General features: G+C 33.4%; 2 protein-coding genes across 2 annotated transcripts; both read right to left on the bottom strand.

Annotated features, from left to right (window-relative positions):
- Positions 1–5,130: 5,130 nt before the first annotated feature.
- Positions 5,131–6,462, bottom strand: LOC103496823 (MLP-like protein 28). Its single transcript, XM_008458832.2, has 2 exons — positions 6,232–6,462; positions 5,131–5,543 (listed from the first exon to the last, which is right to left on the bottom strand). Exons 1-2 carry the CDS (start codon positions 6,422–6,424, stop codon positions 5,278–5,280), a joined length of 459 nt encoding a protein of 152 aa, XP_008457054.2. The 5' UTR covers positions 6,425–6,462; the 3' UTR covers positions 5,131–5,277.
- Positions 6,463–10,140: 3,678 nt separating this feature from the next.
- On the bottom strand, positions 10,141–12,833 carry LOC127149700 (uncharacterized). The gene is made up of 3 exons (XM_051085561.1): positions 11,125–12,833; positions 10,926–11,019; positions 10,141–10,842 (listed from the first exon to the last, which is right to left on the bottom strand). The coding sequence occupies exons 1-3, from the start codon at positions 12,831–12,833 to the stop codon at positions 10,141–10,143; spliced, it is 2,505 nt and encodes an 834-aa protein (XP_050941518.1).
- Between the last annotated feature and the right edge of the window lie 14,236 nt (positions 12,834–27,069).

The raw sequence follows: 27,069 nt of genomic DNA, 5'->3' as shown, positions 1-27,069 counted from the left end.
AGAAAGAGTTCAAGATTCAGCTGCAACGTATTAATTATTCTGGAGGCTAAGTCACGATAAACAAAGAACCTTTTAGCATTCTCATCTACATCATCAGTGTCAAACCGACGAGGGTTCCTAGAAGGTCTCATATCATTTTCTATATTAGAAACATGACTTCCTTGAAATAGTCTGTAGCTTAATGACAATGTCTTTGGGTCAGGATCAGGAGCATCATTTGGAGTCGGGATATCAGCATTCAGATGAACCATATATCAACAAGAACTCAACAAACACCATCAAACTGACAATAGTCAAAACTAAACCCATTGCAGAAATCAAAACATACACACCAGAAACTGCATCACTCGAAACATCAAAACACAGGGCACATCACAGAAGCAAAATATTTTTTTTTAACCAAAATAGAATAAACACATCTACTACAAACTCCTTAATCCATAAAAAAACAATATTTTAGCTTATCCTTTAAGCGACCCATCATAATAAACTTTTTGCATAAAACTCTTCTCCCCCATAAAAGAATGTCTACTCTTGAGATTGATCAGCTGTATGGCCAAACTGACAATGTAATGTTCCTCGAGATAAGATAAAAGCCAAATCATCAACAGATAGATGCGTTGACTAAGAGCTTGCCACCACAGTGATTTCCAGAAATCCATGATACTTAAACATGAGTGATGTTTATCCAAAACATTCACTTCATCAGCACAACCAGCCCAGTTTGATTATTCGTTTAACGACTGTCAAGTGAGAAGTACGGGGATCTAACTGAAATTGAGCACATATTTCAACAGCATAGGCAATGTCAGGTCTACTTGCCGTTAAATATAGGAGACTCCCAATCATGTTCCTGTACAATTTGTGATCTACTGTTGTACCATTAATATCTTTGGTAATTTTAACATATGTCGCAGCTGAAGTCCTTTTGTGTTGTGACTGATCTAGACCAAATTTCTTGACTATGTTCTTGGCATACTTCTATTGAGATATAAATATACCCCCACTTCTCTGTTTGATCTGTAATCCCTGAAAACAAGATAGTTCACCCATCATGCTCATTTTGAATTATGATTTCATTATGTCAATGAAGTTATCAACAAGTGCTTTAGGAAATCCTTCAAATATAATATCATCAGCATAAATTTGAGCCACAATGAGATCACTGCCAATTCTATTAATAAAAAGTGTCTTGTCAGTCCCACCTCTGGAATATCCAAGAAATAGATCCTACTCTGATTTAGCATCCCACTTTCGATGATATTCTTTGTCCGCAAGAATATAACAAGTACTTCCAAAAATATGAAAATATTTAACATTAGACTTTCTGCCCTTCCACAGCTCATATAAAGTCATATTAGTTCCAGTTCGAGTGGTAATTCTATTGTGAATGTGACAAGCTGTGTTAATAGCTTCTGCCACAAAATGCAAGGGTATTTTTTTTTGGCATGTAACATGACTTGAGCCATCTCCTGTAATGTTTTGTTTTTCCTTTCAACAACTCCATTCTGTTGAGAAGTTATAGGAGCATAGTATTCATGGTGTATTCCTTCAGAATCACAGAAGTTATTGAGATCTTCATTTTTAAATTCTTTGCCATGATCATTTCTGATTCTAACAATTTTCACTCCTTTTTCTCGCTGCAAAATCAAGCACAAGCTGATGCAGACTTTGGGAGTATCATACTTGTCTTTAAAAAATCGAACCCATGTAAATCGAGAAAAATCTTCTTCAGCTACAGACACATATTTCTTTCCACCAAGACTTTCAGTCTGCAATGATCCCATAAGATCCATATGTAGAAGTTCAAGGACTCTATTAGTGGAACATTCCTTTAGGCTTTTGTGGGATGCTTGACTTTGCTTCTCAGTTAGACAATCTACACAAACCAATTTGCTATTTACATCAATATTTGGAACACCTATCACAGCTTCATTTTTTACAGTCCTGTCTATGCTTTTCAGGTCGATGTGTCCTAGCTTTCTGTGCCACAACCAGGCTTGATCTTCTTTATTCAAATGACAAACTTTTGAATTATTGAAGATCTAGTGATAGCAGTTATCCACTTGTCGACTACCATTCATAAGAATCTGACTATCTTTATTAATTACCACACAATTGTCTTTGCTAAAGTTTACACTCTAGCCTTGATCACATAGATGACTTACACTAATCAGATTTTCTTTTAAACCATCCACATATCTAACATCATACAGACATGGTAGATTATTTTTGGCAATGTTTCCTTTCGCTATGATTCGTCCTCTTGCACCACCTCCAAATGTAACATGACTAGAAGTACATTCCTTTAGTTCAGAAAAGAAGAATCTGTTTCCTGCCATGTGTCTAGAACAACCACTGTCAAAATGCCAGGGATCCATCGTGACTTGAACAGATGTGAATGCAATAATACACTGTCCACATTGTTTAACTCTCCAAACCATACGACTTCTTTTTCTCTTACTTTGTTTTGCAGAACTTGCTTTATACTTTTGATTACTGTGTTTTGCCTTCCACTAATACAATATCTCTCTCTGTCGTTTTTAGCAAAAAGGTCTAATATGGCCTTTCTGACCACAGTAGTGACAGATCCGTTTAGTAGTTTTAGCTGAAGGGCTAACTACTTTCGTTGCCGTGACTGTATCTGTCTTGTCATTAACTGATGCATGTACAAACTTTATTTCGGTCGTAGTATTGATCTTTCTTGTAGAAGCATCAAACCCAAGACCATATTTGTTTAAACCATTCTGTCCTGAATTTAATATTACATCTAAATTCTCAGTTCGTGAATTTAGCATCTTTACAGACTTTAATGTCTGATCATATTCACATTGAACTTCCTTTAACTTTAGCTTTAGAGATGGTATGATAGACATTAATCGTTCATTTTCTTCCATAAGATCTTGAATTCTTTCTTTTTGTATTGCTATGGCTATAGAATCTTCTTTCCATAGGACTTCGAGCTCTTCAAATGTCAAGTTTTTATCACAAATCTCCCTAGAACATTCACTTTCATCTCCAGAGTCAGTTTCTAAAATACATACTGTAAATGCATTCATGTTGTTATCTTCTTCACCATCATCAGTATCTTCATCTGACAAAGTAGCATGAAAGATTTTCTCTGTCTTCTTAAAAATGTGGGACATGCAGCCTGATAATGGCCAACTCCCTCACATTCTCTACATCTGAGAACTCTTCCTTCACCCTCCATTTTTCATCCATAATCACTATTTGTCCTATTTGAAGTTTCATTAATCCTTCTCGTATTGTTCTTACCATCTTTTCTTTGATAGTTAATCAGATTTTGAGCGTTTGATCCTGTGGTATTCAAGTTTTTGAATTTCTTGACCACATTAGAAAACTGTTTGATAAGGAGGTCTATTGATTCGTTCATGTTTGCTTCAGTGTCACTTACAGCCTCCTCACTTACATGTGTGGATTTAAAAGCGATTCCCTTGCTTTTCTTACTTTCTCTATCAGCAGTGGCCATCTCAAACGTAAGCAAAGAACCAAACAATTCATCAAGTTTTAGCGTTGTAATATCATGAGCTTCCTCAATAGCAGTAACTTTCATATCAAATTTCCTAGGCAAGGATCGAAGTACTTTCTGCACTATTTTAGGGTCAGGTATTTTTTCACCGAACATCAAAGATTCATTTGCAATTTCAAGCACTCTCTTATTGTAATCAGACACTGACTCATCCTCGGTCATTCTTAATGCCTCAAACTTAGACGTTAGCAACTGTAATCTTGAGATCTTTACTTTGGAAGTACCTTCATACGCTACCTCCAAGGTTTTTCAGGCTTCTTTGGCTATACTGCAAGAATTTATTAACTTGAAAACCTTCAGGTCAACACCATTAAATATCACGTTAAACAGAAGCTTGCTCTTCAGCATCAGTCCAATCAACTTCAGGTTTTGGAACCGAAACACCATTCACGATAATCATAGGAGGATCATAACCCGCCACAAGAGCTCTCCAAGCTTTTCCATCTAACGTTTTAATGAAGAAGATCATCTAAGGTTTCCAATATGAGTAGTTTTTACTATCTAAAACAAGAGGACGAGAAGCTGATGGTCTCTCTCTGATTATCTCCATGATCTAATAACTCGTTCTGATACCAATTGAAAAAACAGTGAGATAATCAATTAAAACTTCAGTTAATACTAAAGTTATAGACTGTTGTAATAGCTAGAGGGACAGCAGAAGAGATAAACACAATAAACTTTGTTAATCCAGTTCAACCAATGATGCCTACGTCTGGGGAGCTACACACAGCCCTGATGAGTAATTTTATTAAGATTCACACTTCGTCAAAATACATTGATACAACAGAAGACTCTGTTCAACTATATGACTATTTGATATGGCAAACAACTACAGACTTCAAGCTCCCCCTAAATATGTGAGTATTCCTTCTCAACGTTGTCTGACTTTAGGCTCCCCCTTTCTTCATCCGTGAATCTCCTCAACGATTCCTTCATACTCTTATGATGAATACGATGATCACGCAAATCACCATCTCGTGCTTATCATTACTCATCAATTAATATCAACTTAGATCAACATGCTGATCTTATAGACATAAGATCATACTGCCTTTTCGTTCCTATAGCTTCTGCAATCAATTCTTTGTTAACCTTCAACCGTGAATAATCTTTTTAATATTTTCCCGCTCACGAACATTGTATTCGAAAACCCTATTTATACATATAAGATTTATATGTATAAATCTTATTTCTTCAAAGATAATTAGCAAGATTCATAAAATAAAGGAGAATCTTTTATCTTTTTGGAATTAAATAAAAGATAATCTCATAATTTTTTTTTTTGACAAAATCCCAACAAAAACTGTCGAAAATATTTACAAGATATAACAAAATTTCAAAATGTATCATTCATAGTTATTGAATTGATTGACGAATAAACTTTTATCAGTATCTATAATCAAATTAGTATGTACTACCAGTAGATTCTAAAATTTTCCTACGTTTTGTAATATTTTGGTTGATTTTGTTATATGGTATAAAGATAAAAATAATTAATAGTTAAAATTTAGAGAATAAATTCATTTTGGTGAAAATATATATAGAATGAGTTCTCATAAAAGAAAAGATATAATAGGAGATGACAACTAAGGCATACCAAATATTTATTGATTTTTTTCATCACACAAGAATGGAGGTTATTAAGAGAGACAGCAGATCTTATTTAGAGGTATTAATTTCAAGAACCAATACCAAGTGGTGATATATTATATGATTATTTTCTCAGTTTAATTGTTGCAAAGGAAGGCATCCAAATATTTGCTTAGTTTAAGTCCAAACTGGAGATAGTTATTTGGTGGATCCACATTTTGATTTGCCTTCACGTACTCCAAACACCAATTAACTGAGCTGTTGCCATTGTTTCCACAATCATTGACTTTAATTTTCACATTGAACATATCAAAATCTTTGAACAAATCTCCTTCAAGACATTCGTAGATGATTGTTTTGTTGGGCTCATCCACAAGTAACTTCATCTTTACTTCAATTGAGCCTGTGTACACATAAATATGTTTCCAACCCCCAATCAATGGTTAAATCATTGTTGAACCCGATAACTTGAGTTATTAGGTTATAAGACAAAGAAAAGACGAAACTAAAGATAGATAAGTCAGAAAAAAAAATACTAAAATAAAAGTTAAGTTACAAGTTTTAGTTGATACTGGATTTCAGGATCTGATTATGTTATATAGGTAGTCGATGAATTTTAAAAAGTTTTAAAAACATATGTAAATTAAATTGGGGACTTATTTTGAATGCTCCATGACCTATCTTTGAAATTTATTAAATTAAGTGAACGAACGAGGCCACAAAGTTGAAAGTTTACCGATGGTTTTTAAAACAATTTATACATCAACTAGACACACAACTAAAAATTTAGTGTTTTATTAGATATAAAATTAAAATTTATAAAAGAAAGATTTATAAACTTTTAATAAACTTTAAAAAAAATTAAACACATATATTAGATACAAAATTAAAAGTTGAAGGACTCAATTGTATTCGTAAGTTTTTAATTAGCGTGATGAGATAGAGCCAGTGTTTCCTTTACTTGAGAAAAAAAATGTTAAATGGCAGTAATAAAACATTTTAAAGTTGAGGGAAAAAGAAAAATTGGTTAAATTGGAAATCAAAATATTTGAAGAGACAAAAATAAGAGCAACAGCAAGAAGAATCCTCACCGAAACCGAAGTTGTTTTTCCAAATGGAGACGCCGCCATGAGTTAAACTATTTCCTTCTACCAACTTATAGCTCTCAAAATATTGAGGGAACAATCGGGGTAAATGGTCCATTTTGTTCTCAAAGAAGTCATAGAATTTTTTACCACAACACTTAAGCTGCACCTGCTCTGAGATCTCAGCAATCTGAGCCATTTTTTCAAATTACTTTTAAGATGATCTGTTCATCCATTTCAAAAGGAAATGCCTTTTTATACCCAAATGTGAACCTAACAAGTGGGCTGTTCATTGATGGTGACTTTTGATTCTTTTTGTTTTGAATATACAAACATCAGTTTTCAAGTAACATAGAATATATATATATTATATGCACAGTTATCTAATATTCTGTTTCATGTGTAAAGCACTTTTCATTTTCTTGCTTCTCAGTATGAGCCCTAGAGATTATATTGGGGTCTGACTAGTAAATTGTCTTAGCCTCATTTAATAATCATGAAATTCTTATACCGATAACTCAAATTCACTACAAGAATTTTGGGCTTTGCCGACGCAAAAAAACGTGGGCAGTTCTTACGAAAAACGTGGGCAAAGCTTCTGCCGACGTTTTTTCTACGTGGGCATGGTGCGTGGCCGAAACACCGTCGTCTTTTCCTTTGGCTACGTTTTTTTCGTTTCGTCGGTAGAAATGCCGACGCAAACTAATATCGTGGCTAGAAAAGAAATTTCTCGCCATGAAAAACACGTCGGCAGAAAGGTATATTTGCCCACGATAATCATGACGTCGGCAAAAATAGTATTTCTGGCCACGGTAAAAGCGTCGCTAGAAAGCTATTTTTACCCACGATCATCATGATGTCGGCAAAGATAAATTTTCTGTCCACGAAGAAAACGTCGGCAAAAAGATATTTTTACCCACAATCATCATGTCGTCGGCAAAAATAAACCTTCCAGCCACGTTTGTTTCGTGGGCAAAAACTGTTTCTGCCAACGAAAAGATTTTTGTCGTCTAAAAGAAATTTTCTCCACAAGCTAAATTTGTCGCCAGATATGTGTCATATCAATTAATATTGTATGTATTATTGATATTGTATGCTTCTAAATTTAATTTTTCATATTTATCATTAATATTGTATGCTTCTAAATTAATTTTCAAATATATAATGAATTTCTTGGTTATAACAAAATATATCAAACATTTCAACAAAAAATTCAAATATGCAAATATTTTCAAACATCAATACTTTGTCAAAATATGACAAACCATAATTCTTTAATTGCAATAACGAAATATATAAACCTAAGCTATATTAAATTTCATTTTGGCATACCAAAATGAACAAAAAAAATATATTAGATACACAAAAAATGGTTAACGTAACTCAGTCAAGTCTTCAAAAAAATAGTATCTTTTTTACTTCTTCGAACTACATAAACCTGAAAAAGGTACATTAAAATGAATAAGAAAACAAATAACTACTTGTTTCAAATGAATCAAGTATGAAACAAGTAAAAAAAAAAAAAAGACATGTATTTAAGATAGAAAAATTCCTTACTCCTTATATAGCTAAATAGGTGTATTATCTCTTACTCCTTATATGCCCAAGTGCCCAAGTCTTAAAACAATGCTTATATGCCCAAGTCCAACTTTGAAGTTAAAGTCTAACTAAAAAGTGTGCTAAATAGGTGTATTATGTCTAATTCCTTATATGCTCAAGTGCCCAAGTCTTAAAACAAGGCTTATATGTCCAAGTCCAACTTTGAAACTAAAGTCTAACTAAAAAGTGTGCTAAATAGGTGTATTATCTCTAACTTCTTATATGCCCAAGTGCCCAAGTCTTAAAACAACGCTTATATGCCCAAGTCCAACTTTGAAGTTAAAGTCTAACTAAAAAGTGTGCTAAATAGGTGTATTATGTCTAATTCCTTATATGCTCATGTGCCCAAGTCTTAAAACAACACTTACATGCCCAAGTCCAACTTTAAGTGTTACAACAAAATCTACCTAAAAAGTCCTCAAAACCACTTATATGGCCTAAGTGTGATTTTCAAACCCAAAATCTACCTAAAAAGTCCTCAAAAAGTGTCTAGGTGATATTTTAAATCTTAAAACGACACTTACATGCCCAAGTGCAACTTTGAAACTAAAGTGTAACTAAAAAGTGTGTTAAAAAGTGTGCTAAATAGGTGTTAAATGTCATTATATGCATGATTGGCTACCGTAACTGCAGGATAGCCACAAAATATTTCAACTCAAGTACAAAAATAAATGTGAAAGGTATGCATTATTAGTTACCGTAACTGCAGGATAACCACACATAATATTGAGACATGCTTTAACAATCAAAGTTTTTATTTTTTAGTTTAGGAAAATACCTAAGTATTTCAAGATGCATCCTCTTCCTCTTCCCCTTCCTCTTCCTCTCGTAGATCCAACTTTTTCTTTATGTTAGCCCACCTTTGTTCCCATTTTGCAAGTTCATGGGTTAACTTTTCATTAGCTTCTTTAAGGTATGCCATCTCGTTCTTCTCTTTCTCACGTGTAGATGACACATTACTTCTTAACGATTCACCACTTCTTGGGTTGACAGTTTGCATTGAGCGACTCCCTAATACAAATTCGCATGCCTTCGCAGTAGAAATCGTCTGAACACCATCTTCAGTTGACTCTGTAATGATTCGTTGCATTTCCAACTATATGAAAGATATAGTTAGATTAAATATATTTAACAACACATGAATTTACTTAGTCATGATAAAACAAACTTACATATGCATCTTTTGCCTTATCATTGATCCATCCTTCTTTTTCGCGAAAGTGTGTTTCATGGAATACTTCTATCTCATCAACATCACAACCTTTTTTCTTTTTCTACAAAAAGAATGCAATTAAGATTACAATACTCATACAATAAAACAAAAGATAATTACAATTCATCTTACCAATTCATGTCGAACTTGGAGAAATGACTTAGCTCCAGTGACATGGTTGAACTTGACAGCAGAGCGACTTCTTTTGTTTGTCTCTCGTTTTTTCTAATTAAAGTAGTGATAAGAACAACATAATATACATGTAAAACAATTTTTTTGAACTAAGAAAAACATATCTTCCATGCATCTGTTTCCCATCTATCACACATCATGTTCCAATCCTCATGTGTTATCTTATTTGGTGGATTGGCGCGCGCTTCAACCAAATCATCAAATTGACAGTAATATTTGTGCAAATCTGCTCTAAATTCTCTAAAAGTATTTTGCATCTTTTCTTCCAGGTATTTTCTCACAACCATGTTAGTGGGATCAAATTCAAAATGTGTCTGCATATTCAATAATATATATATATATATATATATATATATATATATATATATAAATGAATCGCTTTTACATGTAAAATAGTATATGAATGCATAAAAGAATCATAAACGTACCTCCAACCGATCAATCACAAGCTCCCTTACGCCCATAGGTACCGCCTTCCAGTTCTCACAACTTAATGGAATACTGTTTCGAACTGCAGTACCAATGCCTAACGCAATTTTAGGGGCAAAAGTAGTTACTGGTTTCCCTTCCTCTTCATTAATCTCTATCTTGATCTTCCCATGTTTTTCTACAAACTTATCTAGTTCTATGTTTCGACCGTACCCTCTCACACCCCTTCCTCGCTTTTTAGTTCCTAATTGAGATCCTAAAAGTAAAAAAAGATTTAGATAATTTAAGTAACGTATAAGTAGTGAACTTACATATCATATTAATACCTGATGGAGTGGAAGGATCAACTGATGGAGTGTTTGTTTGCTCAACTTCAGTCAATGTCAATCGTGTTTGATCTGGACGTACCATTACGCTACAAAATAAACAATTAGTGGTTAGATGTTAAAATAATTATGTCATAAGAATATAATATATATCCTTTATTCATTACCATCTGAATCAGAAGATTGTAGTTGTTCAGTTTCATCATTTATAAAGTCATCGTCAATTCGGGACTGATCTTGATTTTCTGTCTCTTTATGATCAACAACAGTAGGCTCAACGTCGCCTCTACAAAACGGGATATCATGTATGGATTCATCAACCCCAATTGAACTACATGCTTCTAACAACTCAAATCTATCATCTTCTACTTCTTCAGATTCTGGGATATCCCATACTTGTTTATTTTGGACAATTTGCACAATTTTCCAATTACTGCGTAATTTTGGATCGTCAATGTAGAAAACTTGCACAGCTTGAGTAGCTAATATGTATGGGTCATCAGTGTACCAAAAACGAGAAGTATTGATTATTTTAAACCCTAAATCACAACGAAATTTATTCTTCTTGACATCTGTGTCAAACCAATTACATTTAAAAAGACATACACGTCTACACTTAAGATATTCTAAGTCCAAGACCTCTTGCAATACACCATAATAATTCGTTTCGTCGGCTTTGGTTTCTTCATATGCCATGATTCCACTATTTTGAGTAGTCCGACGATTATCACGCTCTATTGAATGATAACGTAATCCATTTACAAAGCAACCACTGTAAGTGCGAACTTCATTAATAGGCCCTAATGCGATGGAGTAAAGATCATCAGATGCTTCACCTCTTTCACGTAATGAATACATCTACATAATGTTATGTAGGTTAGAATAACTACTAATAGCTCAATAGTAAAAAAATATACTTTGAAACTAAAAACAACACTTACATGAGTTCTAAACCAATTAGGAAATTCTAATTGATGCCTTCGAAATAAATCTAATACATCCTCTCCTCTGGTGTTTATCAAGCTCAAATGTTCTCTGCTTAGTAATCATATCAAACATTAAAAAGAATTTTGACTTAGTCATATACAATATATGAATTTTGACTTAGTCATATACAATATATGAATTGACAAAATTTACCTGCGATACGATTCTATTTGACAACAATTGTTCAGAACATACCAATGACACATTCTCTTCTCATCTTCAGATAGCGTCCTCACAACTGACCCCCCCATTGGTCGCACATTCTGTTTGAACACATCAAAGTCCCCACAACCAAGTTGTCTATTCATTGAGTCATCATTTCGTGGATTCCTATTGAATCTTGTCTCTATTCCTATTAGATACATTGAGCAGAAGGTCAAACATTCATTCATAATGAATGCCTCTGCTATGGAACCCTCAGGATGAGCTTTGTTCCGTACATATTGTTTTAATGTACGCAAGCTTCTCTCTATAGGATACATCCAACTATAGCTTACTGGACCAACAATCTTTGTCTCAGCCGGTAAATGAACTGCAAGATGTATCATTATGTCAAAAAATGCAGGTGGAAAAATTCTTTCAAGTTTGCAGAGAATGAGCACAATATCGGCTTCCAGACGATTCAGGTCGCTGACACGTATTGTCTTCGCACACAGATCACGAAAAAAATTACATAACTCAACTACAGTTGTACACACATCCTTATGTAAGTATGCTCGTACAGCAATAGGAATAAGTCGTTGGAGTAAAATGTGAGAGTCATGAGTCTTAAGTCCCCATAATTTTCCATCATTGACACTTACACATCGTGATATGTTTGAGACAAATCCATCAGGAAATTTAACTGATTTCAAGAACTTACAAAAGTCTATTCTTTCGCTTCCAGTTAATGTATACGTAGGATGTGGCTTTATCAACTTAGTTCCTTGTCTTTGCAAATGTAATTCCTTTCGTATATTCAAGTCCTCTAGATCTAAACGGGCATTGATTGTGTCCTTTGTTTTACCATCAATATTTAATAAAGTGCCAAGCAAGTTGTCACAAACATTTTTTTCAATATGCATAACATCCAACTTATGCCTCAAAAGAAGTTTAGACCAATACGGAAGTTCAAAGAATATACTTTTCTTATTCCAATTAATAGTACGCTTTCTTTTCTTATTCGTCTTGGATGGATGCTTACTTAACACTGGAAAGTTGATGGAGTTTACTTGTTGTAAGATCTCATCTCCATTCATTACAACTGGTGGAGGTCTGCGTTCGAATTTACCGTCATGTTGACGACTTCGACGCCAAATATGATCAGAAGAAAGATAACGTCGGTGTCCCATAAAAGATATTTTTCCTTTTATCCCAAACGATGACGTATCTTCTTTACAAGTAGGGCATGCTTGATATCCTTTCGTACTCCATCCTGACAAGTCACTATATGCAGGAAAATCATTGATGGTCCACAACAAACATGCATGTAATCGAAAGTACTCCTCATCTGTACAGTCAAAGGTCCGCACACCATTATTCCACAACTCTTTCAACTCATCAATTAAGGGCTGCAAATATACATCAAGCTCTTTTCCAGGAGATTTAGGTCCAGGTACAAGCAAAGACATGAAAAAATTGGATTCCTTCATACACTTCCAAGGGGGCAAATTGTATGGAATAAGCACTACTGGCCACATGCTATATGCAGTACTCATATTCCCAAATGGATTAAAACCGTCTGAAGCTAAGCCTAAACGAACATTTCTTGGCTCTGAAGCAAATTGAGGAAATTCTTTATCAAAGTGCTTCCATCCTGCAGCATCAGCTGGATGTCGTAAAACATCCTCTGTGTCAACTCGTTTATCCTTATGCCATCTCATCTCAGAAGCAATATGTTTTGATTAAAACAATCGTTTCAACCTTGGAATTAATGGAAAGTGACGCAAAACCTTATTTGGAATCTTCTTTCCTTTTCCACTATTTGTTTTATATCGAGATTCACCACATACTGGACAACTTTGACAATTAGCAAATTCTTTTCAAAATAGTACACAGTCATATTTACAAGCGTGGATGGAATTATATCCTAACCCTAAATCACATAATTTTCTCTTAGCTTCGTAAAATGATTTAGGTATATATGTACCGACTGGAAATGCATCTTTCAACAATTCTAGTAGCATATCAAACGATTTGTTGCTCCAATTATTCAAAACTTTGATATGCATTAACTTCACCAAAAAATTCAACGATGAAAATTTGGTACATCCATGATACAACGGGTTACGTGCTTCCTTCATCAACTCCTCAAAAATGTTACTAGTATCCATTTCTTCGACATCTTCTGGAAATTCATCATCAAAACCATCCCCATCATCAAAATCTTCTTCCCTTGCTATCATTGATCCTTGCAAATCATTTAAAAGATCTAAAATATCATCGTCCTCGTCGCCAACATTAGCCTCTCTACTTAATGTATCACCTTCTGATGAAGTAGCACCCCGTTCAAATCGAGCTAAGTTCGTTGCTTCTCCATGATAAACCCATTTATTATATACAGAGGATATTCCGTACGTAAATAAATGACGCTCTACTCCGTCCAATGTTTGTGTCATTGAATTTTGACAATACTTACATGGGCACCTAGTTTTCCCACCATCGTTTACATGACACTTAGCCACTTCCATAAATTGAGCAACCCCATGAATATAATCACTTGAAAATCTATTTTTTAGTTTAATCCAATCCCTATTCATCTTCAAATAGAATGAACAAAAAGTTAACCCTGTAGGAATTACCACAAAATATTAGCTTAAGTGGAAGGGATAATTCAATGTCAAACCGACCAAAAAAAACACCCAAAATGTCTAAGTTTATCTTTCTAACTCAAAACCATACATAGAATCTCTAAAAATGATCAATGTTGACACTTTAGCTAATTATCATTATTTGTAAGTTGTTTATAATGAAAGCACTTATAGCTAATTATCTTATTTATAACCTTGTCAAACGGTTCAATGTAATCTTATTTATAACAAAAGCACTTGTAGCTAATTATCACTATGCCCTTATTGATAGCCTTACTATTACCAAGAGATATCTCATTAATCCCTACAAACTGAAACATTCAAAACTCAAAAGGACGTTTTATATAATTTGTGAAAGTTGCAAGCAAATGAGTGTACCTACTACTTATGCTTTATTCTTTTGTTTTCTATCTAAAAAATTGACATAAATCATAGTTGATTCACATTATTTTTATCAAGATGTGGTCAATCAATAAAAAAAAAATAAGTATGCTAAGATTTCTCACAATTCATACTAATAGTAATAGCAAATAAAATGAAACAATAGGTAAAAAATAAGGCTTATCAAAATTTCAGTATCGTCTCAAAAAAATTGTCTAGCCATATGCACAAGTTTGAGGCGGCAGAACAAGTAACAGCAGCATAGTAAACTAAGAAAACAACAACTAAGTGGGCAAAAATCTTTGGGACAGAACAGTAAGCTAAGCTAACAAAGTAAGAGCACCTGATTGCAGAACGTGGGCAAAAATCGAATTACTTCTGGTGCGTTCAAGCAAGAAGGAAAACAGAGAGGGAAAATCGGCAGGGTGTTTACTGCGAACAAGAAAAATGGTGATGGGGGGTTCGGGATAACAAGAAAACTGGAGGGAGGGGGTTCGGCCAAGTGAAGGGGGGTTTTCGGGCAAGGAAGAAAATTGAAGGGGGGGGGGGGGGTTTCGGCCAACTGAAGGGAGGGGGATTTCGGGCAAAGCTAAAAATTGAAGCGAATGGGGGTTTCGGGCAAAGAAGAAAGCCGAAGGGATGGATGGGGCTGGTTTTCGGTCGGCGGTAAAGAAGAAATCGGAAAAGGTCTCATTCCGTTGAAGTCGAAAAAGGGGGGCAAGGTGAAATCGGCGGCCGGAAATATAGTGTGCCAGAATAAAATTGTCTAGCCATATGCCGGAAATATAGTCGCCAGAAAAAATGTCGTTCGCAGGCAAGGTAAAATCGGCGGCCAAGGTGGGTTTCGGGCAAGGAAAAATGGAGGTGGGTTTCGGCGGCCAAGGTGAAATCGAAAAAGGGGGAGAAAGACGCGTGGGAGAAAGGAAAGAGAGGGAAAATGAAAAGTTAAAAGAATGTGTGAAATTAGCTTTTTTTTTTTAACTTTTGCCCATGTTTTTTAAGTCGCCACATGTATAAATCCTGCGTGGCCATAAATATATATAAAAATGTGGGGTTTTGGCTACGTAAATTACGTGGGCAAATGTTTAAACTTTTTGCCGACACTCGATACGTGGCGATAAACTAAAATAAACGTCGGCAGAAATCCAACAATAAAATTTTCTTTTCAACCACATAACTTTTTGCCCACATATATATTTTCGTCGGTAAAAACGGTGATGTGCCCACGCAATTACAACCTTTTACCCACGTGTATATTTTCGTCGGCACAAATGAAGATGTGCCCACGCAATGAAATTTCGTCGGCTCTTAATATCTTTGCCCACATTTTTTTTTCGTCGCCAAAAATAAATGTCGGCAGAGCCCTAAATTCTTGTAGTGATTTCATGCTCAAAACGTCATTTCTTTCTGGTTTTGAAAACAATTGAACCATCCGATTTATTGAAATCACAACCCACTTGTGAGCGTGCTTTTCTTTTTCTTTCTACAGTGGTACCAGCATGAAAGAGTGATAAAGGAACACTCCGAGCATGTGAAAATAATTGTACTTAATTAGATTGAATGTGAGAACGGAGCCATGGCCGGTAGGGGAGAAGGTAACTACAAGAAATTTGAGCTATTTCAACCCTTCTTTATAACCTTCCAATGGGAGGTTTAAGTAAAACCTTTAATTTGAAAAATATATATTTTTATCAAAGGTTAATAAAAACAGTTGGAGAAGATATACGTGTTGAAAAAATGTTCGAAAAAATATATATTTATTGGAGGATTTGAAAAACCTTTTGACAAATATATAATTTTAATCAATGTTTAATAAAAACCTTTAAAAAAGATGTGCATTTATTAAAGGTGTTAAACAAACTTTTGAAGAAGATATGCATTTATCAAAGGTGTTGAAAAAAGCCTTTGATAATATCTACGCTACTTTTTATTGGAGGTTAATGAAAAGCCTTAGAAAGAGATACAATCAAAACCTTTGAAAAAGATATATTGATAAAAGGTGTTGAAAAAACCTTGATAAATGCAGGAATGTTTTTATTAAATGGAGGTTTTGAAAACACCTTTGAGGAAAAACCTACCATAAGATATACACAATACCTTTGATAGATGTAGAAGAGGGTTTTAAAAAACCTTTGAGAAATATTACTTTTAATCAAAGGTTAATAAAAACAGTTGAAAAAATATCAACTTATCGAAGGTGTTGAAAAAACCTTCAATACTATGTACTTTTTATTGGAGTATAATAAAAGTTCTTTGAAAAAGATATACATTTATTGGAAGTTTTTGAAACAAAAAACTTAGAGAAATATGTATTAGGAATTGATAGAATAAAGTGTGAGGACCTTATTCAAAAGGAAATCCTGTTGAAGAAGAGCTTCACCAAGAAAGACAAGTTTGACTAAGTATAAAAGAGAAGCGTTCTGCGATGAGGGATGCGATTGGAGAAGGGATGATGCCAAAGAGCGCGTGTAAGCACAAGTGCTATCACGTTAAAGAAAGTGATGAGATGAGATTTAGTTGGTGAGGGAAAAGCACGCGACAAAAGCTAAAGATTAGGTAATTAGTGTGGTGATGCGGGGAGAAACGCCTACAACTAAATGTGGTTGCGATAAGGTTGACGTACTGTTGAAAAGATGGACGTCTAAATAAGTGATTGGACAACTCATTGAGGCAAAATTAATGTTTTGTGGCTTCTCAACCTTTAGTTTTTACAATGTCATTCCATTTTCATGCAAGGCTCCACTATAAATAGAAAGCTTCACACAAGGAATTCTCACAATTCACTCATGCCATTTACATCAAATTACTCTTAAAAGTTTAGAAATTATATCTAGTTTATAGAAGAGGGTTGCCGTAAAATTTGGAGGCAAGAAGATTGACATTTAGACCAAGGAAAAACAAGAAGGTCATTTTAGAGGAGAATCTGAGCAAGGTGCATTTTCAGAAGGTTATAGAGCACATCCTTTGACATTTGGTTCTACAACCTTGAGGTAAGAAAGTTAAGACATTTTAGAGCAACTTTGTGGAAGAAAGTTTTGTCAAGAGTTATGGATTTTAAGTTATGATTTTTCAAAGTCGAGTCATGTTTCTGGAGGAATATAAAGTTCTGGGTAGTGGCCGAGTGTCAAGCATGTAAGGCAAAAATGAGCATGGTTTTGAATTTCATAGGGGTTATTTTGGCTTCTTTTGAGGCACACAATAAAACCATGGCACAACCGAGCAACAAGGGATGCAGTCAGGCTACGGGCATGACCTATCGAGGAGGGTAGTGTGTAGGGCTGTGCACAGCACATCCCTCGCAAAGCATAAGATAAAGGGTGTGCTCGACATGTGGTCAGGGTGCGCACGACACCCTCAGCGAGGTAAGCATGTGGAAAGGCCTTTCAAGCCATGTGCGCGGGCCAATCCCAACCACCATGCCATTAGGTGCTAGAATGCCATTTTGGGCTGTTTTGTTATTTTTAGAAATTTTAAGGAAAGTTTTCACTACTACAAATCTAACTTTTCTTGACGCACATAAATTTTGATTTCTTGATGATCATGGCAAAATACCATAAAGAAAACTATTTTTCTTGATGCAATGGTTATCTTGACGGTCCTGATCGTCAAGAAAAGATTCCTTATTTTGTGGACACATGTGCAAAAATGGTACAATACGTGAGTTTTTGGGTTGTGGTTTCGTTAACGGTAAAAAACCATCAAGAAAAGCATTGATTGATGGACAATACATACAAAAAATATCATATTATTTGAAGGGCATTGCCTATCAAGAAATTGTAGAAAAATAATTTGGTTTCCTTTGATGAGCAAAGGAATGAATTTCGTTGATTTCCTTGATGGGCAACAACCATTAAGAAAAACCTTTTTTAATGAGCATGAATCATTGGGGAAATAAGAAATTTATTCTTCAAATTATTTTTCTTGATGGGCAATGGTCATCAAGGAAAACCTTCCTTCATGGGCAACAACTATCAAGAAAAATATAAAATTAACATTTATATTTATATTAATTGTTTTCTATCCTTTTTGCTATATATTTTGAATATAAAATAAAATAATAGTAATAATTAAAAAAAACATAAAGAAAAGATTTAACATGAGGTAAGCAGTCATCCCTCACTTTTACCCTAGTGATTTTTCAATTTTTTTTTCAAAAAAATTCAAGTTTGCTAGCGATATCTCGATATCTCTTCGAAGTTTGACATTTTAAGTTGCAACAATTTTAACAATGGTTGCAATAGAGTCGATTGCAACAATTACTTATAACGTTTAAAAGTGTCAGAATAAATAAATAACCTTTATTTAGTAATATAACATTTAGTAATACCTCTAAAAAATGTTATATCGTATATACCATTAACTAGTTGCAACAGTTTCTTTTATGTGTTAAGTATATTTTAATTTATACTTTTGTAACTTTATTTTTTCTAGTAAAAAACTAATATTATATTGTGATAAAAATAAAATCTTAACTACTATTTTTTTCTACATAAAAAAAACATTTACCATTTTAGTTAAAATCTTCAAATTTTGAATTTTTCATATATATATATTTTAACAAAATAGGTAAATTTGAATTTTCCATATATATATATATATATATATATATATTTTAGCAAAATAAGTAAATGGTAAATGTTAACTCCCTAATTCCTTATTTTGAGACATATATTTTAGTACAACACTCTATTTTTTGACCAAGCATTTTGCCTCCCACTATCCTCTTCTGAGTTTAATTTTCTTCCTTCCTACCTCTTTCCATGCATTCGATTTCTCTCAACACCAACATATTTTCTTCCAGATTCTTGATACTTTTGTCTAGGTTTACCAAATTCTAGTTTATAACTTTCTATTGTTAATTTTATTTTCTTAATTCAACTTATGTTTCTTAATGAAGTGATCTTGATTCTTAGTGTTTTTTATTAGAGTTTCTAATCTCTTATTATTATTATTATTATTGATACAATATGTATTTAGGTTGTGATGATCTACAACTGGAATTTACTTTCTTCTTTGATCTCTGCCAATTGATCGTGTTCCTACAAATATTTTTCTTTAGGCAACTCCTTTGGTTTCATGTCATATTTTTTTAATGAAATTTTGTATTTAAATAGTGGATTCTTGAATTTTTTTAATTTTTTAGTTTCTTATGGATTTTTACCACTTCTTCAAAACTATTCTCCCAAATGATTTGAGAGTAGAGCAGGTAATTGAATTATAGTATTATGCTACAATTCTTTTATCTTCATTTATTTTTCTTAATGATGTTATATAAGTATAAATACTGTTATTATACATAACAGTGCAATATCTTCTTTTTCTCTTTTAGTTTGAGTTGTAAGTGTGCTTTAGAGGTAAATTGAGACTTTCTACTATCACACTTATGTATAACTTTTCTTTCCTCAATTAAATTGACTATCAAATTTAATTAAAGTGATATTGTTAGTTTTTATATTTATATTGTAATAATAACATTTTGTTTTATTCATTTGTTAATAGAGGCAAAGAAACAATCATCAAGATACATGACGGCAAGTTCGAATGCGTTACTTGAACTTATTTCAAACTTGATGACTTGTTGATGTTTAAGTAATTTGGATTACAAGTTTATTATTTTCATTTTATTAATGTTGTTGAATAAATTTTGTACCAAGTTGTTGATACATTTTAATTTTGTAAAATGTTATAATATTTGTGGTTGTTGGTATTTTACAGAAGTTGTTATATAGTTGTATGTATGTGATTTTTTCATATTTTGACGTTTTTGTAATTTAATGTTTGATTAGATGAGGACGCATATATGGGAGGGTTGTAAAGACCTATATATATATATATATATATATTAAATTGTTATAGTTGATGATTAAATAACATCAACAAAAGAGTTTAGTTGACGATGTAAAACTGTTAATATAAGGATAATATTTGATGAGCAAAATAGGTCAATGAAAATGGTTATCTTAATGGACTTTTCCATATTCTTGAAGGGCAAAAAACAACAAAGTCTCCTTCCTTGATGGTCAAAACCACTAAGAAAAAGTTTTTGATGACTTGGTTTGCCCATCAAGAAACCTAGTTTTCTTGATGAACTTTTCATTATATTTGATGGGCAAAAAACATGAAATTCTTCTTTCTTGATGGCCTATACCATCAAGAATGATTTTTTTTATGATATGTTATGACCATCAAAAAAATTATTTTCTTGATGGACGGGCTTTCTTGATGTCGGCGTACTTGATGGGCAATGACCATCAAGGTACACTACTACAAAACTGGGTTGGAATAACATTAGGGGCTCATTTTTCATGATCTGTTTCTCACATTTAGGCTATGATATTTCTGCATTTTCCATAATTTTGGCTGTGATGTTTCTGCATTTTACATTGTTCAAAATTTTAGTCGAAAACATTGCACAATAGTTCTTTCTATAAGTCTTACAAAGTTTAGCAATGTTGTGTTTAAATGATTGTTTGAATTATTTTATACAATTCAAGTAATCAAAGTATTAACTTCAATATTTTGGGTTTCATATCAGATTGACACAAAGAGCTCATACAATCTTTTATTTTCTTCACTACTTTTTCATCTACCATCTTCCTCGTCAATCGTTTATATCCTCGTAACTACTTCAACAGAACTGTCCCGATCTATCACGATTTGTCTCGCATACAAAGAGGTTTGAATCTATATACATTTCGATCTATCTCCATCATCTATATATATCTATCCAGATTTATCTCGAATACAAAGAGGTATGAATCTATATTCATTTCGATTTATATGTATCTATCATGATCTGTCCCGCATACAAAGACGTCTGATTCTTTACTCATTGTATATATTTCATTGAATAATTTATATTAATTTTTTTTTTCAAATAGATGGTGAGCAAGAAGCAACAAGCATCATGTAACAAATCAATAAAGTCTAAAGTAAAGATAGAAGAAAAAAAAATTAAGAAAGAAAAAGAAATAAAGGTAACAAACTAGAACGTGAATATCTGTCTGTTTAACATTTGTATATTTGTGTATCTTTTTCTGAATAGCGCTTTGTATTTGTAAATTTATTAAAATAGTCATTGTTTGAAATATACTGTTTATTATGTTTTTAAACAGGTGAAACATTATCCAAATGACACTATTATTGAAGATGAACAAAAAAAATCTTAGAATTACTATATAGTACAATTTAGAAACATTGAATCAGATCAAGTCAAAAATAGACCAAAGAATTCTTTCTCAAGTTTTGATGTACAGTCCTTTTGGCCAGTTCCTTAACATTAAAATGGCCAAAATACCAACACAATTCCTGAATTTTCTATTAAGAAAACAATGGCATACAAAAAAAAAAAAAAAAACTAATGTCCTTGCTTTCAACTTCAATTGACATATAGCAGTGTTTGGTCTAAAAGAATTTTGTTTCGTGACTGGACTAAAATGTCACAAATTCCCAGAGTAAAATCTAGGAGAAAGAAAAGAAAATGGTTTGAAAAATGCCCTTTTCCATCATGATGACTTTATAACAAGAAGAGATATAGAAAGAACTTTCAAAGCGTTACGCAACGAAGAAGACTCATTGAGAGAAAAACTAATTAATCTTTATATCTTAAAAGTGTTTTTAATTCCGAATCAACAACACAACCACATAAATCTCCAACATCTAGATATATTGGATCATGAAGAAACCTTCAAAGACTATCCATGGGGAAGGTTATCATACATCCTAACATATCAATTCTTGAAAATAGCATCTTACAGTGACAAGGATGTTGTATACCTTCAAGGATTTACCCTAGCTCTAGTTTTATTGGGCTTGTGAGTAAAATACCAAGACTTTCCAATTTAAATGTTGGATTTGGAAGAAAGCTTGCAATTGAAGGGCCAGCAATTGTGACATAGGAATGTTTGGAAACAAGTGACTGAAGGACTCTAACTAGATATATGTTTATCTAGATAGACAATGAAAGTTTTCTATCCATGTCTATGTGGAATAGATGATGATATAAATCTATCCACTATTGATCAACACATTTGCTACTTTTTCACTAATAATCTAATAACATTTGTAGTTTTTTTATCACACCACTAGACTTAACAGAAGAAGAGTCTCAAACAATTTTGAAATATTTCAAAAGTATTGAGAAGCAGGATAGAAAAGAAAAGACTAAGCAATAGAAAAAAAAAAGAAAAAGAAATGAAAAAAAACATAGAAACAAACAAAATCTTAATTGAAATAAGAGAAATTAGAAAAAATCAAGAAAAAATAGAAGCAAAATAAATATTAGGAAATAAAAGAAATAAAATGCATGTTGACAATGGTTATGAGAAGCTTGAATTTTCCACCACAATCAACCAAACTTCAACAACAGCGGAATGAGAAAGAAAGTGTATATACAAAAGTCATGGAGAAAAATAGAGCACCTACTTGTAGCCTTGGCCTTCTTGATGAAGATGAAAAAGTTCATACAATGGTGAAGTATCCAACAACACATTGCTCTACGGTTAGTGCCTTATTTATTATGTACTCATTTGTTTTGTTTAATGTTGCTTAATTTTCAAATAAAAGACAATTATGTTATTTCTTTCTTTATATAGGAAATTGTCATTTTGGAAACACAAAGTAGTTTGGAAAAAATAGCAACTCAAGATTTAGAAACACCCAAAACACAAATATTGTCACAAGTTTAATTATTTTCCAAACAATAAATATAATTTATATCGTATAGACAAAGATAGGAATCTATCTCTATCTAGATGTGATAGTAAGAGATAGTTTTCTTCATGATGTCTTCTAAACATTCTTACTTTATGTACTTGCGGATAGATGAAGAAGTAAAAGAAAACAACAAAATCATAAATTTAGAAACACCAAAAACACAAGTGTTGACACGAGTTTTAATTTGTTTAATATACAAATGGTTTCACGATCGTTTATTTATGTTAAATGATCATTTATATATTTTACAAGATCATTTATATATTTCACACGATTGTTCTTTTTGTTTGCACAAACTTTAATTTCTTTGCTATTCAACTGGTTTCATGATTGTGTATTTATGTTAGACGATCGTTTATATATTATTGATTACTATTTTACTTTTGCTATTTTGGTGCAATACAAGATAAAATAGGATGGGCAGATGTCAACTATGTGATTGGCTAGATCAACATAAAAGAACACTGGATGACTATTGTAGTTGACTACTAAATTCACGAATAGATGGAATTCTTTGTTTTCTTGGTCTTCCAGCTTGTCGTTTAAAGACATGAGGTAATATTTTCTTGACAAAATCTATAACTCTTCAATCGAAATGAGATCTAGCAGGTTGAATGCAACCACTATATTGTAACGCCCCAAAATTTTGAGGTAATTTAAACGATTTTTACTAATTTGTTTTTTTAGGATTTAAAAACTTTTTGGGTGCTAAAATTAATTAGGTTTAAAAGAGAAAAGAAAAAGAAAAAAAAGGTATAAAGTTATAATAATATGATATAATATAAAATAATATAATATAAATTTTATTATTATATTATTATTAATAATAATATTATTATTATTTATTATTTATTATTATTTTTATATTTTTTTATTTTTAAAATTTAAAGTTTTTAACCTTAATTTCTTTTTTTTTCTCTTCACTCCCGCGTGCCGAAAACCCCCCTTCCCCCCGATTTCTTCTTCTTCTTCTTCACGTCGGCTGCCCCCAACCCTCATCTTCATCTTCTTCTTCTCCGCTCAGCTTACCATCGCCATGCATCCTCTCTGTTTGCTGCACTTACGTGCAGCTCAGCCGCTCCTCCATTCCTGATTTCCTCCATTCACGTTTAGCCAACGCCTTCGGCCGAAGGTCGCCATCAACCTTTCCTCCTCTGCCGCTGTCGCTGCGTGCCCCGTGTGCCGTCCGACAAAGCCCTCTAATCCGTCGCTGCTTCTTCGCCTATTATCTGCGAAACACCCGCTGCCGACGCCTGCTTCAAGGGGTTTGCACCGTGCCCAAACCTGAGTCGACGCCTGTTTCACCAAGTCGAGCCGCGAGTCGAGTCGAGGTGCGAACCAAGCCGATCCGATCTCTCTATTCATCAAGCCACTTAAGCCATTTTCCATCCGCGTTGAGTCACGGTGAGTTTTGGTAAGGGTAATTTAATGAGTTCCTAATGTTTTCTGTAGCTGCTTCGAGTATAAATGTTGGAATAAAATGTTAGACTTATTGGTTGGGTTAACTTTTGATCCTTGAAGGTTTTAAAGAGGTGACGCTCGAATTCTTGGGTTATACAACAAGTTTAGTTTTGAGTCAACTCTCATTTACTTGGGTAAGTCTGTGGATGTTGCTTTGGAGCGTTTTAAATGTGGACTTTTGGTTGTGTCATCGTTTAAATCCTTATGTTCGTGTTTAGGTTGATTCGTTTAGACGTTGACTCGAACAAGGATTGTAGCTAAATCTCAAGTAAGGGATTTCTTACTACTGGACCCCAAACCGAGACGGAAAACGTAGTAACTCATATGAAGATTATACAATAGCGACTGTACTGAATTGATTGAAGCATGTATGACTAGAAAACATCACTAGTATGCACTCTTGACTGATTAAAGGTGACATGATTGTTAGTTGTAGCTTATACATATATAGGCGTGAATGGGTTGTTCTGTTAATGAGGATTTGATGCCTAAAATGTTATGCGTAGTTTGTACACATGTGAATGGGTTGTTCTGTTGATGGAGTATGGAGGCCCGGATGTTCTGTGTAATAAAGCTATATTGATGGTCGTGTTGTTAACTGAAATAGTGAGGTCGATGGAGTAAGAAAATCTTGATGTTATTTATAGCTGAATTATGTTGTTGGGCTTCATATTATTGAGTTATGTCATTGATGGACTAAGGGTTCAAGAGCTCATGTGTAGGTTATGTATTCGCTGATGAACTGTGCGTAGACTGAATATGGATGTTATTCATAATATGGACGTTATGCACAATATAGATTACTTGTAGTTGTGCTAGGGTTTGGACTGAGACGAAGTGCCAGGTGAATTTACAAAGTGATGATTTGACTCGTTGACTGGATTTAGGTAATGTAACAGTATTGTGTGGATTGGATATATGTATAGTGATAGATGAGACTCTTGACTAAACCTAAATTGTCTATCTGACAAAGCTTATAAACTGAACTGCTAGTTGAACGATATTGTGATGTGACTGTTGTAGATGGTTTAGTATGGACTGAGGGGTAATGGTTAGCTTTATCTATGGGGTGGTGTACCTTGCAGACAGGTGTTCTTCGGGATCCCTAGACTGATATGTGCATCCTTCGGGATCACTACACTGATACGTGTATCGTTCGGGATCACTAGACTGATACGTGTATCCAACGAGATCACTAGACGAATATGTGAATCCGACGAGATCACTAGACTAATACGTGTATTCTTCGGGATTACTAGGCTGATTGATGTGTGCGTTCTATGGAACCAGTTGACTATTTTATGTAAGGTACCACTTAATAGGAAGCTAACTTTTATTATCCTAACGAGCCCAGTGGGTCCCTTACTGGATATATTTTTTATACTCACCTTTACTCTTTAACTGTTTTAGGCAAAGGTAACGCGAGGGGCAGACCGGCGAGAGGCAAAAAGGATGCATAAGGCCATATGGACATGTCTAGTTTTCGATGCTTCTGCTGAACGTATTTGTTATTTCTATTTCTTTTTAATTATTAAATGGAGTCTTGGTTAGAACAACTGTCCTTCTATTTTGTTTTGATGACTTCATGGATTATGTTTTGGAACTTTTGGAAAGCGATTTAAAATAAGGCTTGAAATTGCTTTTCTTATGTATTAAAGGTTTTTAATGAATCGTAAACAGGTGTGTTTATGAGTTTATGTGTTTTACTGTCGAGTCTTAGTAGTAAGTAGTAACCTAAGCTTAGTTCGAAAAGTTGGGTCGTTACATGTATGTTGCTGATAGTGTTTCTCTATAATAAAACTCAGATACATAAGAATGGGTATCTAAATTAAGCATCTGTAAAACAACAAGAGCATGAGCACAAGGAATTTCTTCAACATCCCATACTCAGCAACTACAACATCCCACGTTTAACTTCACAATAAACTGTTGATTTTCATCTGTTACTTGGTATTCAATCGTACTAATCGAATCAACCTAATACATAAGACAAATAACAAAAATTAATAAAATAATAACAAATACATTTGAATCTCTGTATACATCAGATATATATAAACAGAAATCTATCTGTGCGTATCTGAGACAGGAACAGAAAAATTGCTATCTTTATCTATCAGATAGACAAAGATATCAATTTATCTCTAACTGTTGAGATAAAACAAATCTTACCAATAATCTTTCTCAACTTTTCATGTTCTAAAAGCAGAATGTTCTCAGCCCAAGAAGTCAAACGACTCTTCATTATAGAAGCAACTTTACTTCATTCATAAAACCACATTTGTAATACATCCCTAATTGAACTAAGCATCGTAGCCACAAGTAGTTCTCTAAGATCTTTAAACACTAAATTTACACTTTCTGCACAATTTGATGTCATCATTATATACCTTTGTCTACATGAATATGCCCAAGACCACTTCTTAAAACCAACACTACTAAGATAATCTCTGATATTTGGACAAACGGATTCCATGCATCTTATGTGGTACTCAAATTCATCAACGATGTAGGCATAAACACAACTAAAGAAATATTTATCAAGTAATGGATCCTTAAAATGAAGTTTCAAGTTACTTAAAAGATGTTTTATGCACACATAATACTCAATATCAGAAAACATTCTTAAAACTCCTTTAGGGATGCTAAGATGCCTATAAAAAACAATGACTAAATTAGCCCGCTCTGAAAAACTATCTCGTATCTTCTCAAAAAACCATGTCCATGATACATCATTTTCAGAATCTATAAT

The sequence above is a fragment of the Cucumis melo genome, chromosome 6 (genome assembly GCF_025177605.1).
Source record: "Cucumis melo cultivar AY chromosome 6, USDA_Cmelo_AY_1.0, whole genome shotgun sequence".
Lineage (NCBI taxonomy): Eukaryota > Viridiplantae > Streptophyta > Magnoliopsida > Cucurbitales > Cucurbitaceae > Cucumis > Cucumis melo.
The sequence above is the reverse complement of the archived record's forward strand: the minus strand, read 5'-3'. Positions and strand labels throughout refer to the sequence as shown.